Source organism: Vespula pensylvanica, chromosome 15 (genome assembly GCF_014466175.1).
Source record: "Vespula pensylvanica isolate Volc-1 chromosome 15, ASM1446617v1, whole genome shotgun sequence".
NCBI lineage: Eukaryota > Metazoa > Arthropoda > Insecta > Hymenoptera > Vespidae > Vespula > Vespula pensylvanica.
In genome coordinates, this window is record NC_057699.1 from 3,744,872 (window position 1) to 3,761,690 (window position 16,819).

The following is a 16,819-nucleotide window of genomic DNA, read 5'->3' on the forward strand; positions in this document are numbered from 1 at the left end:
TATATATATATATATATACATAGATATATCTAGAGATAAATATCTACTATAATAATAAAGAAAATCAAGTAAGGAAACGAAGGTAGAAATTACTAATAAATAATTATAAGTATCGGAAAATTCTAGTCCAATGGTAAGGTACGCTTTCTAGTTGTATCTGGTTGTAAAGTTACGACGGTCGTGCTTCGATTACCGGCCGGAAAATTGTTACCACATCATTTAACAGGACCACACTGGTAAACGATCTTGCAATCTTTTGAAAGTAAAAAGAGGGCAAACATGTTTCTTTAAAAGGCAAAAAGTATTCGAACGACATTTATTTGTTCTTGATGTGTGATCTAATCGAAGAGTGTAGAATTCATCTTCTTGATCAAACGTATATGGAAAAATCTATCTTTATTCTCTCTCTCTCTCTCTCTCTCTCTCTCTCTCTCTCTCTCTCTCTCTCTCTCTCTCTCTCTATTTTTTTTTATCTAAGCAAAATCTTTTGTTTTTAAAAGAGATAATAAATTTGCGTGATAATTACATTATGAATTCCCACAAGTCCAATGGGGATAAGTTTCCACGATGTATCGACATTCCTACGCCGAATGATTTATAGCTCGATTATTTAACAGTTATACACGGGAATCGATTATTACGTCGTTATCGACATATATGTAAATGATAAAAGTAGCTTTTTCTTTCTTCCTCTCTCTTTCTCTTTTTCTCTTTTTGTCTTCTTCTTCTTCTTCTTCGAAGAAACGACCATTCATTGTCGCATCGTACACACACACACATTCATACACATACGTCATCAGAGAAGAGATAATGTCACTGAAATAATGAGGTCGTAGAAAGACACTGGAATTTTAGTAGTTCCTTTCGCCGTTCTCGCATCATTATTCTTAAATTATTTCTAATTTCATTCGCGGTAACTATTCGAAATGTTATTAATATCTACAGGTATAGATAAGCTCGAGGAAACTGCGTTTGTTATTTCAAATTTTACCTAAAGAGTCTAATTAAATTTTATTCGACGAGGCTAATTATTCGATTCTAATTGGTACAATTACTTTTTCTTTTTTCTCTCTCTCTCTTTTTGTTTTTTTTTTCTTTTTTCGTTGAAAAACAACAGAAAAGATTTTTGCATTAAATTCATCATAATTTCATTTCAAGATTGAGTAAAAAGATAGAAATTATTTCTTCGTTCTCACAACCCGAAGTATACAAGTTTAGTTAAGCGTTAAATTTTTTTCTAAGATTTAATCTCTTACTTACTTACGGGAAGAAAAAAATACAAAAATATACAGCATTATCTTTTGTAAACACAAAATTTCGCTTCATCAGAATAAAAAAGAAAGACAAACTGGAAAGAGAAATTAAAAAAAAAAAGATACTCCAAAGAACACGTTCCATCTTATTTTTACTAAATTTTATCTTCTCTATTACGTTGGTATACATAAAGTATGTCAATTACGTGACATTAATTAAAATAAAATAATCCCTTCTTTCTCCCTCTCTCTCTCTCTCTTCTCTCTCTTTCTCTTTGATCCAGTTGATAACGACGATCACGATTCCGTAGAACACGATACGACATTTCACATTCAACTTCGACAAAAGAGAAAAAGAGTTTCCAACGCGACTTCGCGAGATTTCATAAACTTGACCGGTCATGGAAAGAGCAATAAGTTTAAAACAGAATTTTTCTTTCGTGCTGAGAAAAACATGGAATTTTGTCGGTCTCAAAAATACGTAAGAACGTCATTCGATTCAAAAGTTTTTCACTTTGTTGCACTCTATTGCAACGATAAAGTTCACGTGGCACGCTCGTAGAGATCAAGTTAGAAATCACGAACGCTATATATTATCCAATGAATAAAATACGTGTTCGATGAGAATCTAGAAATAAAAAAAAAAGAAGAAGAAAAAAAGAAAAAGAAAAAATCTCTATAAAACGTGACACGGTTAATCTTCGGATACTATTTAACATGATCGATTGCCTTCTGCAACTAATTCTAACTGTATATCATTCATCATGATAAGTAAATAAAAAATGACCCTGCAAGTCACGTGCCTGCTTCTTTTTTTCTTCTTCCTTTCCTTTAATTTCCTTTTTTCTTTTAATTTACAGGCATATTCATGCTAATGACCTTAGGATTAATCGGACTTGTCTCAGGCTTTTTAATTCTCATCTGCCAACCTTACGATCGGCTCTTTCAATTTAAAGTTATATTCGGCGAAGGAGGAGAAATATTTGAATTCTGGAGGAAACCTGACGTGGATATTTTCTTGAAAGTCTATCTATTCAATATCACTAATCATGACGATTATTTATCTGGAAAGGATAGCAAACTCAATTTCCAAGAAATTGGACCTTATGTATACAGGTGAGTAAGAAGAAATTAATTAGCACTTTTTTCTCTCTCTCTCTCTCTCTTTTTTTTTTTCTTCGTTGAAAAAAAGTTGGCATATATAAATCTTAACGTTCGAACTTAAAAAATAAGATTTATATCTTGTCTTAAACATATGTATATGTAATGAATGTATACGTATTATAGATAACGAGCAAAGCTAAGTTGATTTCGTAGCTATGATATGTTAATTTTCATAATTTAGGGAGCATATGGAACACGGCAACATCAAATTTAACAGCAATGGCACTGTATCCGTTATACCACTTCATCCTTTAGTATATGTACCGGAAATGAGTAATGGTTCTGAAGAAGATATTCTCATTTTACCAAATATCGCGCTTCTGGTAAGTATACAAATTTATGCATTTTCTTATTCTCTATGATACATCGTAATGAAATGATGAGTAATATACAAAAGAAATATACACTTTCATATATGTATTCTATTCGTGAAATAATGTGAAAAAAAGTTTTGCGTGTCTTTTGCCGATTTAATTTCGAATATAATTATTAATCTGTTCCCGCAAAGCAAAGAAAGATAAATCGAAAGCACGAACGCGATATATTAACATATTTTCGAATAACTTATAAGAATCATGTAGATATTCGGATCGTATCGTTTACAGAAAAAAATTCGCGAATAAAATATCTTTCCCTTATTTTACTTTTCTAACGTTCTCCGTGTAGAAACTCGTATAAGCGTTGGCCTTGGCAATGTCATAGACTCTCCATGTGATTGACCTTTCCTAGCCAGACAGATTGAACGTGTAGAAAGGATACAAAGAAATATATATATATATATATATATATATATATAAAATAAAATAAAATAAATATCATTTCTCTATCTTCGATCTTCTTGCGAATTAAATTTCTCGTAGCATCAACAAGAATAAAAATACTGAATTCAGTAATATCGAATCGATTTTAATGTTATGCTAAGCACGCATTAAGATATCGATTATTCAGTCGTTTCAGATACACGCGCGACGATCACACGCAGACACGAGCACACGTCTACACATACAATAAATACTTCCCGAATTTTTATCTTCGATGAATCATCATCCAATAACGGCAAATCCTATGTATGTATATACAAAAGAACAAAGATAAAATTACCTTGGACCTTCGTTTACAAACAGCAAAACATCCTCGATCGTATTTACGAGCTTCGCACGTAACAGACGCTAACGTTCCACTTTCCTCCGACGTTGTGCCCATCCCTTCTCTTTCTCCTCTTCCTCCTCCTCATCCCCCTTCTCCTCTTCGTTTTCCTCTTGCTACTCCTTTCTACTTTCCTACGAAGAAATTACGCGAATTAGTATGAGGTAATCTAACGTTGCACTCTTACGAAAACCTTCAAGGAAATATTCTAATGCTCGATGACATAGAAGAGAGAGAGAGAGAGAGAGAGAGAGAGAAATCTTTAATTTTCTTTAATCAATCGAAAAAAAGGCACTATTTTTAATTAAATGTCAAGTGAAAATGAAAGAAGTAGATATTGAACATTTTTTTATATCAAAATTATTGATAATACATGACACGAACCACATCAATTTCGTGTAAAAATGACATCATCGTATATTATATCAATGTAAACAAACTTTGCATATATACTTTTATATCATTATTCGTGGGCCGATTAAATTTGACTCCAAATAATTCCACGTGAACGTTACATAGGAAACGTTCACATATATCCACGTCGTACTAATCGTATATATATATATATATATATATAAAATAAATAAATAAAAAGCCAATAAATTCGAACGAAAATTTTAATGATAAATGGATAATTAATTCTTTTACGATATAATAATTTCATATTAAAATTTCAAGAAAAAATTTGGTTTGTTTTCTCATTTCTAATAACAAATGAAATCTTTCAACAATAATTTCATATCACTCTTGATTATTGTTTACATAGAAAGGAACATACGATCCAAAACGTACGATAGAAATCTAATTCATAACTATGGATTGCTTATCAATCATTATTTTGCAACGATTTTCATCGATGCTATCATTGACTAACTGTCGGTCAAAAACAAAATGCATGTTCTCTTTTATGACGAAATATTGCAGTTCATGCGTAGAAGAAGTAATTTCACATATTGTGACATGGAGAAACAGCCGATCACTATTTCCTTACGAAATCACCTCGACAAATTTCATAAAAGTATTGATATCTATCATTGATATCATTCATTGATATAATCCAAATTAAACTTATCTTAAATTTCCTTTCGGTTGAATGGAAATTATCTAATAATTATGATAATAATAAATAAATATAAATTGTCATGAAATGATAATCAAATTAATTATATCAAAAATGTATTTTTTTTTTCTTTCTTTCTTTTGTTGGATAAGTTTCTCTTTCTCTCTCTCTCTCTCTCTCTTTTCCCTCTCTCTTTCTATTTATATATTATATTGTTATATATATATATATATATTATAAAATAAATGTAATTGACATATTATCAATGATATAGCTCAATTCATTTACACATCAAGAATCATACAATATTAATAGAAAAAAAGCATCTAACATAAATCATACGAAAGAAGATCAAAGATGGAATGATGATCCCAAGTCACAGTTATATACGAGTTACATATTGTCGTAATTAATGTTAGTTCTCGTTTTACTCTAATCGCTAATCTGTCATATAAATTAGAATAACATTATTTACGATAGTTCGATATACGATGAAAATAAGTCATAGTAGAGATCTAAACAGTGTAATAAGTACGTATGTAATCAAACAAGAGAATTCAAACAAGTCACGTAGCTACGTGTGATCGCGCTATGTGTGTACGTATGTTTTCCTTTCTTCTTTCTTTTATACTTTGTTCCTTTTGTTTTGTTTATCGATCCATGCCAGTCTTAGTCAGGTCGTTGTAGAGTTAACATCGTATTAGATTAACGTCTAACATTATTTAGCTTTAGCCTTCCACACACACACACACACACACATATATACAGATAGTTTAATTATTTTATTTTAATTAATTAATATAAAACATGCGTACCCACGAAGCAAGGATTTTTATTGAATAAATATTCAATATTTGCGTAGATAAATTATCGATAAAATTTATATCTTAGAATATAGATTTAAATTGTAATTTTCAGAGTATAACCAATGTAATAAGAGAAGCATCGTACATTACAAGATGGGGTTTAAATATGTTGATTCATCAAACAGACTCGAAACCTTTAGTACCTATGACTGCTCGAGAGTTTATGTTCGGTTACAAATCTACTCTGCTTACTCTTGGAAATCAAGTTATGCCATCGTGGATATCATTTGATAAACTCGGTCTTATCGATAGAGTAAGTTTGATATACGAATGATAGTTTATCTGTTTAAGAGTTATAATATCGCATTTATTTCATATTCATTTAATTTATATGTTTAGGAATTATAATATTATTTTAATACACATTTAATGTAGAAATATATTATACGAATTCAATGAAATATGCAATTCATCGAAGAGATTTTATAATACTATAGATCATTTGTTGTTTTCTTTTTTATTTTTTTATTTTTCATAGTAACTAGTATGACGCATCGAAGTAAATGAACCTTCTCATGCTATCATCATGACAACTACTGTGTAATAATAATATTCGTATTTGTCTGTAATAATTTTACAGAAACTCTGTCATTTCATCGTTATAATCGTGACTTATATAATGGAAAATTTTTCATCGTCGCGACATCTCCATTATTTTTTTTTTTTTTTTCTTCTTCTTTCCTTCAGATGTATGACTTCGAAGGTGATTACGAGACTTTTTACACCGGTGAAAAAGACGTGAAAATGACTGGTTTGATCGACAAATATAACGGCAATGTCGACCTTCCCCATTGGAAAGGAAAATGTGCAAATATTCATGGTGCCAGTGATGGAACTAAATTTCCAACTTATATACAACCTAACGATACTCTTCTTTTCTTTCGAAAAAGTCTTTGTCGTAGCGCTCACATGGTGAGTTTAGATCATAGAATCGTTAAGCCTTCTATAACGCCATGCTATTTTTAAATCATGCACTTGTGCATACATGTGTGTGTGTGTGTGTGTGTGTGTGTGTGTAATTGTAATTGTAAAATTATATTTTTAATTTATCGTATGAAAATTAATTATTACTTCGAATTCGATATTTTTTATATTTTTCTTTTTTTTTTATATTTTCGTTTTATATATAGTATATATAATTATATATACTGTACTAAATTATATAGCACAATAATTATTTTATATATATTTCGTTATAGATATTATTTATATTGATATTATAAATATTTTTTTTTTTTTTATACGAATGTGATTTAAAATATTACTATACTATAAGCTAGTTATATATATATATATATATATATATATACTCTATATTGCATTATTCTATAATTTTTTATATTACATTATCAGTAGATTATTATTATTATTATTATTATTATTATTATTATTATTATACCAATATAAATAATGTTATAACTTTCACATTATATAATTATACTAGTATGAATAATACTATTACTTTCACATTATATAATTTCTGTGTAGACACGAACCAAAAAATTGGGTTATAGAAGGTTAATATTATTTACTTTTACGTATTAACATATCATCGATAATGAAAAGTAATTTTTAACGACATATATATTACAGACGCGAACCGGTGAAAAAGTTATAAAAGGCTTATATGCATACAAGTATAATTTCATGGAAAACGAAATGGACAACGGTGCTTATAAAGAAGAAAACAAATGTTATTGTCGAGGTGGACATTGCTTACCTCCAGGTTTAGTAGACGTAACCGCTTGTTATTACGGTAGGCTTCATTTCTTTACAAAATATCTTCTTTTTCTTCTTCTTCCATCTCGATTAAAACATTTCGAACAAATCATTCACACAAAACTTCGCACAAAAATTCACAAAAACGCACACAAAATGATAACCATGAATCACTTTCTGATATAATAAATCGATCGATTCGTTTATCTAATTTAGAATCTGTAAAGATTACGTAACCTTTTTTCTTTTTTTTGTTTAACTTGTATTTTATTTTATTTTATTTTATTTTTTTTTTTTTAGGTTTTCCAATAGCACTGTCCTATCCACATTTCTATAAATCTCATCCTTCTCTTCTCGAAGCTGTAAACGGTCTAAAACCAGATTCACAAAAACACGAATCTTATTTTTATATACAACCACAATCAGGCTTGCCAGTTGATTTGGCTTTCCGTTTCCAAATTAACATGGCATTGCAGGATATCGGACACATGGCAAGAGTAGAAAAGTTTTCTAACTTTGTTCTTCCACTTCTTTGGTTTGAAATAGTAAGTATACCGATATGTCGTTTGTTAAACGATTATTATAATCACGAGATTAATTGTCGAAAAAATCTATGAAATTAATTGATAATTACACGATTACTATTACACGACGCGAATATTAAAAGAACGACGTATAAACTTACGGCGCGGCTTTTGAATCGGTGATTGTCTCTTTGCGCCGCCTACAGGCTATTTTGGTACTAATTTTGTCGAATATTTTTTCGCGCTTTTTTACGAATCGTATTATTCTCATTTTAATATAAACGATAATTAATAAACAATATTCTTTTCCTATTTTCTTTATCTCTCTTTTTCGTTTTTTTTTTTTTCTTTTTCTAGGGAATGTACGAATTACCTGCGAACAGAAATTCATTATTTTACTTATACTTGAACATTTTACCAGTATTGCAAGAAATCAGTATATATCTCATGTTCATCATGGGCTCAATTTTCCTTATTTGGAGCATTGTTAAAATACTTCTTTATCGACCGAAAGAATCAAATATTTATGACGAATGGTTCGAAGAAGAAATGCAAAAAAAAAGATTACAATTCCTAAACGATAGAAGATCTTCTGTGAAAGTAAAAGATGCAGAATATTATTACAGTACTTTGCTTAGTCATTCAAAGGACGAAACGACCTCCAATATATTAGAAGATTTATCAACAACGAGAAACGAAATAAACGTTTGATTGTAAACATACGATCCGTTCGAGACGTAGAAAGAGGCTATTGTCGTCACGGACACACACTCGTCGATCTAATATCTTTCAGTAAATACATTCAATATCTGAGAGACGAGTATTACTGACGACAAAGATGCGAATCTTCGATAATGCCAAATAAAACGAAGAGCTGGCTTCATTCTCTCCAGATCATTTTTCTTCCAACAAGTGAAATATCAAGAGGACAGAGAATTAGAAGAAGACCGTGTCGTGTTTTAAATCGAGGTACTTATTTCTTTTAATTGCCATTTTATTGTCTTTTTTAGTCTTTCGTAGACAAAAGCTTGATCGAGAATAATTCCAATTCTTAATTCGAAAGTTGAGTCCTATTGAAATCGATCGATTTTTATATTCCTGTAAATTCTAATACGAGTTTTTTAATTCGATTAATAAGGGTCAAACAATAAATTTTAATTAGTATGCAAGGAATGATAAATGGTAATTAAATTGATTTTTATAGCACAAGTAGTAGTTGTATTGCTACTTCGAAGTACGTATACACGTTATTACATTTACATTTTTACATTTCGTTACTTTACAGTGATTGCGATAAAGAAGTAAAATATGTAAATATGTAAATAACATTTTAAAAAAGTAAGCTGATTGTTTCGTGAATAAAATTAATGATAATTATTTGTGTACTTATTGCGTAATGAATAATAATACGCAACATTTTGTACATGTAAATGAAGTATTCTTTAATAACGTGTTAAAATTTAGGGGAGATAGATAGAATTCATATTTGATGAAAAATAAATGATTAAGAACGAACGGAAATTAAGTTATTTTTATAATATAATATATTTTTAGCGACAAATAATGTCCACTAGCGATCTTGCCAATGGAATAACCTCAAAAACGTGGACAATAGTAAGCACGCGATTTTTAATAAAAATATTTATAAGAAATTCACAGTGTCATTTGTCTATTATTTTTCTTTATTTTACAAATATATTCAAGGAGAATCCTAAACAATTGGATTTTATTTAATATAGTATATCAAAATGTATAGAAATGATGAATATGTCTTATATATGCAATGACTGATAAATAAATAAATACAATCTTCCGTATAAATATACTTATACAATTATATATATATATATACATTTTATTATATATATATACATTTATTATATAGGTTATAAATAGATTACTTCTCTAACGATTTTATAATTACGACAGAACAAACATTATCTGTTATATTGTCCTTGTTTCTTTTAAGTTTGCAAAAATTTTCATTTTTATTAAACTGTTTATTATACTTTGATTTTTAGTTTTTTCTTTTCTTACTACGAGTATTATCTGATGAATCAATAACTTTACGTTTATTTGTACCTTTACGTACTTTAATCTCATTTATAAGTTTTTCATTATTGCTTGAAGTTTCTGATTTATTGTCAAGTTTAATTTCTTTAGTCGTATCTTTACTGGTGGAACTTTTAGAAGTTGAAAGATATTCATAAATTTTTTTTTTTGTAATAACATTTTTATTAACTTTTTTCTCTTTAATACTTGTTTTGGGCACACTATGGACTTTTTTCTTTGCAGTTTGAACATTGTTTTCATTAATTATTCTGGCTGAAACGAAAGCAACATTATGATCTTTTATTATTGTTTCTTTTTCTTTATGATCAGTCATCATTGTTTTAATTTCATTGTCAATATAAGTCTCATTATAATTTTTGTTGGATTCATCCTTCTTGCTAACTTCTACTTGATTACTATTTTTAATTTCTAAAGCTGTCTTGAATGCAGTATCATGAGAACTATTGCTTGATTTGCCTTGTAAATATGACATGACTCTGCATTGTTTATTATTTTCCTTTTTCTTTATATCATTATTCTTTAACTTATTTTGACCGCCATTTAAATTCGTAGGTACTGCTTTAGATGCTGTTGTTTGTGAGTAATCTTCATAATTAATATTATATTCCATCAAGGCTTCATGTATCGTATCACTTTTCCGTATAGATGAAATCTGAATACAATATATATTTCTTATATGTAATGTAAATATAAGATACATGTAAAACCTCAAGGACCTCATTTACATAGTTAATACATTATACATACCAATTTAGACATTTCAAATTTATACTTGTTAAGAAGTCTTGTACTACAGAGCATATCGTATTCTAATTGGCAAGCAATATTATGCATATCTTTTTCTTGAAAATCTCTTCCGATTTTTTCAGATGTACATTTATAATTCTCATGTAAGACCGTTTTTAACTTATCATAAAAATATTCTCGTAACTAGATCAAATCCAAAAAATAAAAATACTAATTAAAAAAATTATCTATATACAGACACACACATACACACAACTGTTATAATACTACCGATACGTTATTTATTAATGAAATCTTCTAATTATTCAAGGTGTATTTAGTTTAATAATTATTACTTACCTGTACAGTCAAACCTTTTATTTTTATATCAGTACTCTCAGCTGCACGAACATTAGCTTGTTTAGCATCTTCGTTATTTTTTTTTTTCACCTAAAATAACATAAAATTCAAACGTTATTATATATATATATATATTTGCATATACTTAAATATACATACCTCTTCATTACGATTGTTATTTCGACGCAAAGCAAATTGCTTTTCAATTAATTCTTTAGTTTCTCGTTTAGCATCGGCGATTAATTTTTCTCTTGGGACGCAAGTTTCTTGGTAGTCGGTCCTACAAACGAATAAAAATTACAATGGATATATATGTTTATTTTTTGTAGTATAAATATATTAATCTTTTTTTCAAGTTCTCACATATCATCATATTTAGAAAATGCAAAACCATCTCCGCTGCTCGAAGATTTATTCGAATATCTACCCGGTCGTGATCGACACATTTCAAATTGTGATATTCTTGCTTGAACAATATCTTTATTTTTACATACGTCGCAACGATTTTTGCACGCAGGTGGACTATCTCCAAAGTATTTAGAAAATACGCTATGTCGACATCTGAAGAAAAATTTTATTATAGATTAGATAAAAAATATCGTAATGTTCAATCAAATTATATAAAATATGTTTAATTAATTTTTAAATACTTTACTTGGTCTCTAGACAATATGAAACACTTTTTTCAAAATTCTTCCATTGTACTTGTGCAAATTCTGTTTTTTTCTGAGAATGTTCTTCCTTTATCAAAAATGAAATAATTCCAAATTCTTCGTTACTGAAATATACTCTGCAGAAGGCTGGATTACCATCTCTACCTGCTCTACCAGATTCTTGATAATATGCTGCAATATTTTGTGGAACTGTCCAATGCACCACAAATCTAATAAATAATAATAACATTTATAAATTGTTTACGTAATGTGTATAACACGTGTATAAGCTATGGAAAATATTTGTAATAATTTGTATATACCTTACAGTTGGTTTATCAACACCCATTCCAAAACTGCATGTTGCTGCAATAACAGAAACTTCACCCATTGTCCATTTATTTTGAACTTCATTACGTTCTTGATTTTTTAAACCTATAAATAGAACAAAGAACGCTCATATATCGTATACTTTGACAACAAAAAATTATTCATGAATTTTTATTATTTCTACTTACCAGCATGATATGCCAATGTTGGAATGTTAGACATATTTAATTTATTAGCTATAATTTCTGTTGCTTCTTTTTTTCTACAATAAATAATACCACAATTTCTCTTATCCTAGAATTATTACTTATTATAATAACATAAAAAATTAATAAAAAGAAATAAATGATATAGAAATTATTTTTATTACTTTCGGTACAGAATCATTTAATGGACCAAGGGCTTCCACAATGAAATGTTTAAGATGATCAAATGGTTTATCTAATACGTCTAAAAACCATACATCATAATAGAGATTAGGACGAAACACTGGAATTGAAAACCTTAATATATTTTTCATGTTCAATGTCTTTAATATGTCAACTACTACCTGAAAAAATATAAATATAAATATATATATATATATGATAATTTGTTAAAAAATATATGTACCTCCTTTGCAGCTGTAGCAGTTAAAGCAATTATAGGAATATCAGGACAAAGCTTTTTAAATACACCTAATTGTCTGTAACTAGGTCTAAAATCATGACCCCATTGACTCAAACAATGTGCTTCATCAACAACAAAATAAGATATAGCCTTAGCTTTTTGTAATTTAATTATAAGTTCCTACAATTTAAAAACATAATTGGAATAAAACAACAATAATATGATTATAAATTATATAGAAATTTCATAGATATAACTGTTTACTTGAAAATGCTTTTGTGCTCCCATTTCAGGTGTAATATACAATAATTTGATCTGCGGCGATTTGGATGATAATTCTTTCATTATTGCATTTCTGTCTTTGGTAGATGTATTTGAATTTAACGAAACGGCTTTAATTTTTTTGTTAACTAAAAAATCCACTTGATTCTATGCAAAATATTTTTTAACATGATTAAATCCATATTTAATAGTATCATGTATCAAAATAATTTATAAAATTCTCATATACCTTCATAAGAGCTAACAATGGTGAAAATACTATTGCAACTTTATCTTTTTTCATTATAGCTGGTAGTTGAAAACAAAGTGATTTTCCTGATCCAGTAGGCATACAAACATAAACATCTTGTTTACCTAAAAGAATTTACATAATAATTATTTCTTTTATCTAATAGATAAATATATTTTTACATATTATATACGTTATATACATATTCATTATCTTCATTTATTGATATATGAAATATTTAAAATTTAAAAAAAACGGATTCATTTGTATATATAACAGAAATCTCCAACCTTCATAAACAGCAGTAGTGGCACGTTTTTGTATGTCACTTTTAAAGTCGTCATAACCGAATACAGATTTTAATACGCTTGACAACATTTTTCTTAATTATTATAATAGAATCAATATATAAAACATAATAAGTCTGTTGATCGTTTTTCCTTCGAAGCGTGTGTGACTTCAGCGACAGGTATGGATAAAATATGAACTATAAACGCGAACAAAGAATGCTTCAAAAAATCTGAGCGTCGATTATTTACGCACCAACAAGCAGATAATCGCTACTTTACGTAACAAAATATACACTATTCAAGTATGATATAAAGAATCAATAATAGTGGTAGGAGCATCTATCTTTTGCTGATAATTTTCGAGATATGTCACAGTACACAACTTTTTTTTCGCAAAAAATATCGAAAACAGCATTTACTCCAACGATGAGAACAAACGTAATTCTTAATCAATTTTGACGAACAAGCTGTCATTTGAAAAAAAAAAAAAAGAAAAAAAAAAGGTTTAATCCAAAGGTTTTCTTAGGATTCCGCTTTTCGATCTTTTGCGAAAGCTTTTTATTTGTACATAAACTATTTTCAAAAGATACCATTTTTTAATACAATTTTTTCAAGGAAAATGAAACTTTTTCAAAGATTTGAGAAAACTGGATCATAGATTAAACCTTCATCTTTGAGACTTTGTTCGTTAAAATCTGTCAAGAATTACGCCTGTTCTCATTGTTAACGTAAACCATTATAAAACCAAGAGTGATGATTATAAGCCGAGTTTCAAATGAATCTACACACAGAGATCGATTCACAGACGGAAATCTAATAAATGCAACATTTATGAAGCTACGGAAAGCGTATAAACGAATTATCGATTTTTTAATTTCTTTTTAAAAAAATTTGGTTTGAACGTAACATTGTTTTTTATTGAAAATTTTATTACCAATTCATTCTTGATCAATTCAAAATTTGAATCATCTTCAATAAAATACGCGGGAAATCTATTAACGACATCAAGGATGCGCAATTGATGAGTGTTACTATTTCTTTTCTTCCCTTGAATTTCTTCGATTACGATACAAGAAAGAAGGTAGTTATGTTGAATATTTTTAAAGAAATTAAATAAAAGAAATATAAGAACAAATTCTTTTCTTCTCCAATATCGTTGATGTATCAATGACTACGTAAAATATTTATTATTCGAGTTATTAATAATCCGTTCTATTTTTAAATCAGATTGTTATCGTAAATAATTTTGGTTAAATTTGATATAACTCGTTATCTTATATCTCTCGTTATCTTATATCTCAATGAGATTAAATTTGATTAAAAAAGTAACGTCATATATTACATAACTAGTGATAAGAAATTATCGTTATTGACATTTCGGAAACCCTTGTGATTTCGCTGAATTCTTATTGCAGAAACAACAGTAGAAATATTCGAGCAGTAAGGCACATATCCGTTGGAAAAAAGGAAGGATTCAGCAATGAATCGTTTAGTAAGTAAAATTCGTCCTTATCGGCTATTTTCTACTGCGAGTCTTCCCGCACCCGAAACAAAACCACCGATTTTATATACTGGCATATTTGTCGACAATGAATGGCACAAATCTAAATCTGGAAATACTTTTCCTACGATAAATCCTACTACTGGTGAAGTTATTGCTGAAGTACAAGAAGGAGACGTAGCAGATATTGATTTTGCCGTACATGCTGCTAATAAAGCATTCCAATTAGGATCACCTTGGAGAACCATGGACGCATCTCAAAGAGGTCTCCTTTTGAATAGATTGGCAGATTTGATAGAACGAGATCATAAGTATCTTGCTTCGTTAGAAACGTTGGATAATGGTAAACCTTATTCGAATGCATATGCTTTTGATGTTCCGGCAAGTGTTTCGACCTTGAGATATTATGCAGGATGGGCAGATAAAAATCATGGTAAAGTCATTCCCGTAGATGGTAATTTTTTTGCTTACACTAGACACGAGCCTGTTGGCGTATGTGGACAAATTATTCCTTGGAATTTTCCTATGGTAATGATGGCTTGGAAAATAGCACCAGCTTTAGCTACTGGAAATGTTGTTGTCCTAAAACCAGCTGAGCAAACTCCGTTAACCGCTTTATATATCGCGCAATTAGTAAGGGAAGCTGGTTTTCCCAAGGGCGTTGTAAATGTTGTACCAGGTTTTGGTAAAGCTGGAGCTGCATTAGTTGCGCACAATAAAGTCGACAAAGTAGCTTTTACTGGCTCAACAGATGTTGGAAAATTGGTACAAGAAGGTGCAGCTAAAAGCAATTTAAAACGCACAACGTTAGAATTAGGAGGAAAGTCGCCAAACATCATTCTCTCTGATGCTAATTTCCAACATGCAGTTGAAACAGCTCACTTTGGATTATTTTTCAATATGGGTCAATGCTGTTGTGCAGGTTCTAGAACATTCGTAGAAGAAACAATTTATGATCAATTTGTAGAAAAAAGTGCTAAGCGTGCTCAAGTTAGAACAGTTGGTAATCCATTCGATGAGAATACCGAACAAGGTCCACAAATAGATGAGGACCAAATGAATAAGATCATTTCTATGATAGATATTGGAAAAGAACAAGGTGCCAAATTAGTCACTGGTGGAAATCGTGTAGGAGAAAAAGGTTATTTTGTTGAACCAACTGTATTTGCGGATGTCACTGACGATATGACTATTGCCAAGGAAGAAATCTTTGGACCAGTTCAACAAATTTTAAAATTCAAAGATTTGGATGAAGTTATAGCACGTGCTAATAATACCGATTATGGATTAGCTGCTGCTGTTTTTACAAAAGACATAGATAAAGCTAATTATTTGGTTCAAGGATTACGTGCTGGCACTGTATGGGTGAACACTTACAATTCTATATGTACTCAAGCACCGTTTGGTGGTTACAAAATGTCAGGACATGGAAGAGAGCTGGGAGAATATGGTCTTAATGCATATACAGAAGTTAAAACGGTTATAGTTAAAACTAATAAGAAAAACAGTTAATTCTCTTAATTTTATACTTTGCAGCTCTCTATACTGTATAATATTAATATATTATATATTTTTTTATTTTGATATACAAGGGATAAATATAACTTTTATGACAAAATAAATGTCCATTTAACATAATCTAGTATTCATATAAAAAAATTAATCTCATATAAAAAAAAAAAACATTAATGTTTAAATAAAAATTTGATAAAACGTCTTAAAAACATTATTTAAATCTTCTTAATTTTTAATGATTTAATAATTCTTCGTGCTAACCTAAAACCTGCCTATCCAAATTTATTTTAATTACTCTTGATATTTAATAAATTCAATGAAAAAATTTAAAAAGTCAGTTTTTTTAAAAGTCAAAATAAATTAAAAAATTTGTTTTAAACAACATTAACCATCAAATAAACTCATTAGTTATACGACCTTCACGTGAAATGCAAAAACGTCTCGTAAATTATTAATAAATATTTTTATTTTAACATTATGCCATTACTAATTATTAAAAATTTTTTTTATTAATAAATA

The 16,819-nt window shown here is 29.0% G+C and overlaps 4 protein-coding genes across 10 annotated transcripts in view; 2 read left to right on the forward strand and 2 right to left on the reverse strand.

Moving 5' to 3' along the window:
- The window catches only part of LOC122634559, a 32,796-nt gene extending 25,405 nt beyond the window's left edge, over nt 1–7,391 (reverse strand). Inside the window, exons 1-2 of the mRNA XM_043823607.1 lie at nt 7,210–7,391; nt 3,519–3,697 (exon numbers count right to left, since the gene is read on the reverse strand). Coding sequence (XP_043679542.1) covers nt 3,519–3,620 — 102 coding nt within the window. The 5' untranslated portion in view covers nt 3,621–3,697; nt 7,210–7,391. The remainder of the gene's footprint in view (nt 1–3,518; nt 3,698–7,209) is intronic.
- LOC122634562 (scavenger receptor class B member 1-like) overlaps nt 1–12,377 on the forward strand; it is a 26,020-nt gene extending 13,643 nt beyond the window's left edge. For 2 of the 5 annotated variants that reach the window (XM_043823619.1, XM_043823618.1), the window contains 7 exons: nt 2,114–2,369; nt 2,599–2,740; nt 5,542–5,742; nt 6,177–6,401; nt 7,083–7,245; nt 7,509–7,753; nt 8,090–9,247. In XM_043823619.1, coding sequence (XP_043679554.1) covers nt 2,114–2,369; nt 2,599–2,740; nt 5,542–5,742; nt 6,177–6,401; nt 7,083–7,245; nt 7,509–7,753; nt 8,090–8,443 — 1,586 coding nt within the window. In that variant the 3' untranslated portion in view covers nt 8,444–9,247. Of the gene's footprint in view, nt 1–2,113; nt 2,370–2,598; nt 2,741–5,541; nt 5,743–6,176; nt 6,402–7,082; nt 7,246–7,508; nt 7,754–8,089; nt 9,248–9,286; nt 9,531–12,255 lie in introns of those variants that run through there. The other 3 variants (XR_006328424.1, XR_006328425.1, XR_006328423.1) reach the window with 3 other exon arrangements.
- Nucleotides 9,596–13,427, reverse strand: LOC122634560 (ATP-dependent DNA helicase Q5-like). Its single transcript, XM_043823608.1, has 13 exons — nt 13,285–13,427; nt 12,995–13,119; nt 12,748–12,912; nt 12,487–12,663; nt 12,245–12,424; nt 12,063–12,168; nt 11,868–11,979; nt 11,547–11,774; nt 11,255–11,452; nt 11,051–11,171; nt 10,892–10,981; nt 10,553–10,735; nt 9,596–10,457 (listed from the first exon to the last, which is right to left on the reverse strand). Exons 1-13 carry the CDS (start codon nt 13,370–13,372, stop codon nt 9,750–9,752), a joined length of 2,481 nt encoding a protein of 826 aa, XP_043679543.1. The 5' UTR covers nt 13,373–13,427; the 3' UTR covers nt 9,596–9,749.
- LOC122634563 (aldehyde dehydrogenase, mitochondrial) lies at nt 13,325–16,423 on the forward strand. Of its 3 annotated transcripts, none has more exons than XM_043823620.1 (2): nt 13,325–13,463; nt 14,700–16,423. In XM_043823620.1, the coding sequence occupies exon 2, from the start codon at nt 14,765–14,767 to the stop codon at nt 16,295–16,297; it is 1,533 nt and encodes a 510-aa protein (XP_043679555.1). In that variant the 5' UTR covers nt 13,325–13,463; nt 14,700–14,764; the 3' UTR covers nt 16,298–16,423. The 3 variants fall into 3 exon arrangements, with proteins under 3 accessions (XP_043679555.1, XP_043679556.1, XP_043679557.1); XM_043823621.1 differs by lacking the exon at nt 13,325–13,463 and adding an exon at nt 14,230–14,365; XM_043823622.1 differs by lacking the exon at nt 13,325–13,463 and adding an exon at nt 14,591–14,609.
- Nucleotides 16,424–16,819: the final 396 nt, after the last annotated feature.

Coding starts and splice junctions, on each gene's coding strand:
- LOC122634560 (XM_043823608.1), bottom strand. CDS start 13,372: ATGTTGTCAAGCGTATTAAAATCTGTATTCGGTTATGACGACTTTAAA. Junction 11,453..11,546: donor TCATATTGTCTAGAGACCAA/GTAAAGTATTTA, acceptor ATTTTTCTTCAG/ATGTCGACATAGCGTATTTT. Junction 10,736..10,891: donor TAAAAGGTTTGACTGTACAG/GTAAGTAATAAT, acceptor GATTTGATCTAG/TTACGAGAATATTTTTATGA.
- LOC122634563 (XM_043823620.1), top strand. CDS start 14,765: ATGAATCGTTTAGTAAGTAAAATTCGTCCTTATCGGCTATTTTCTACT.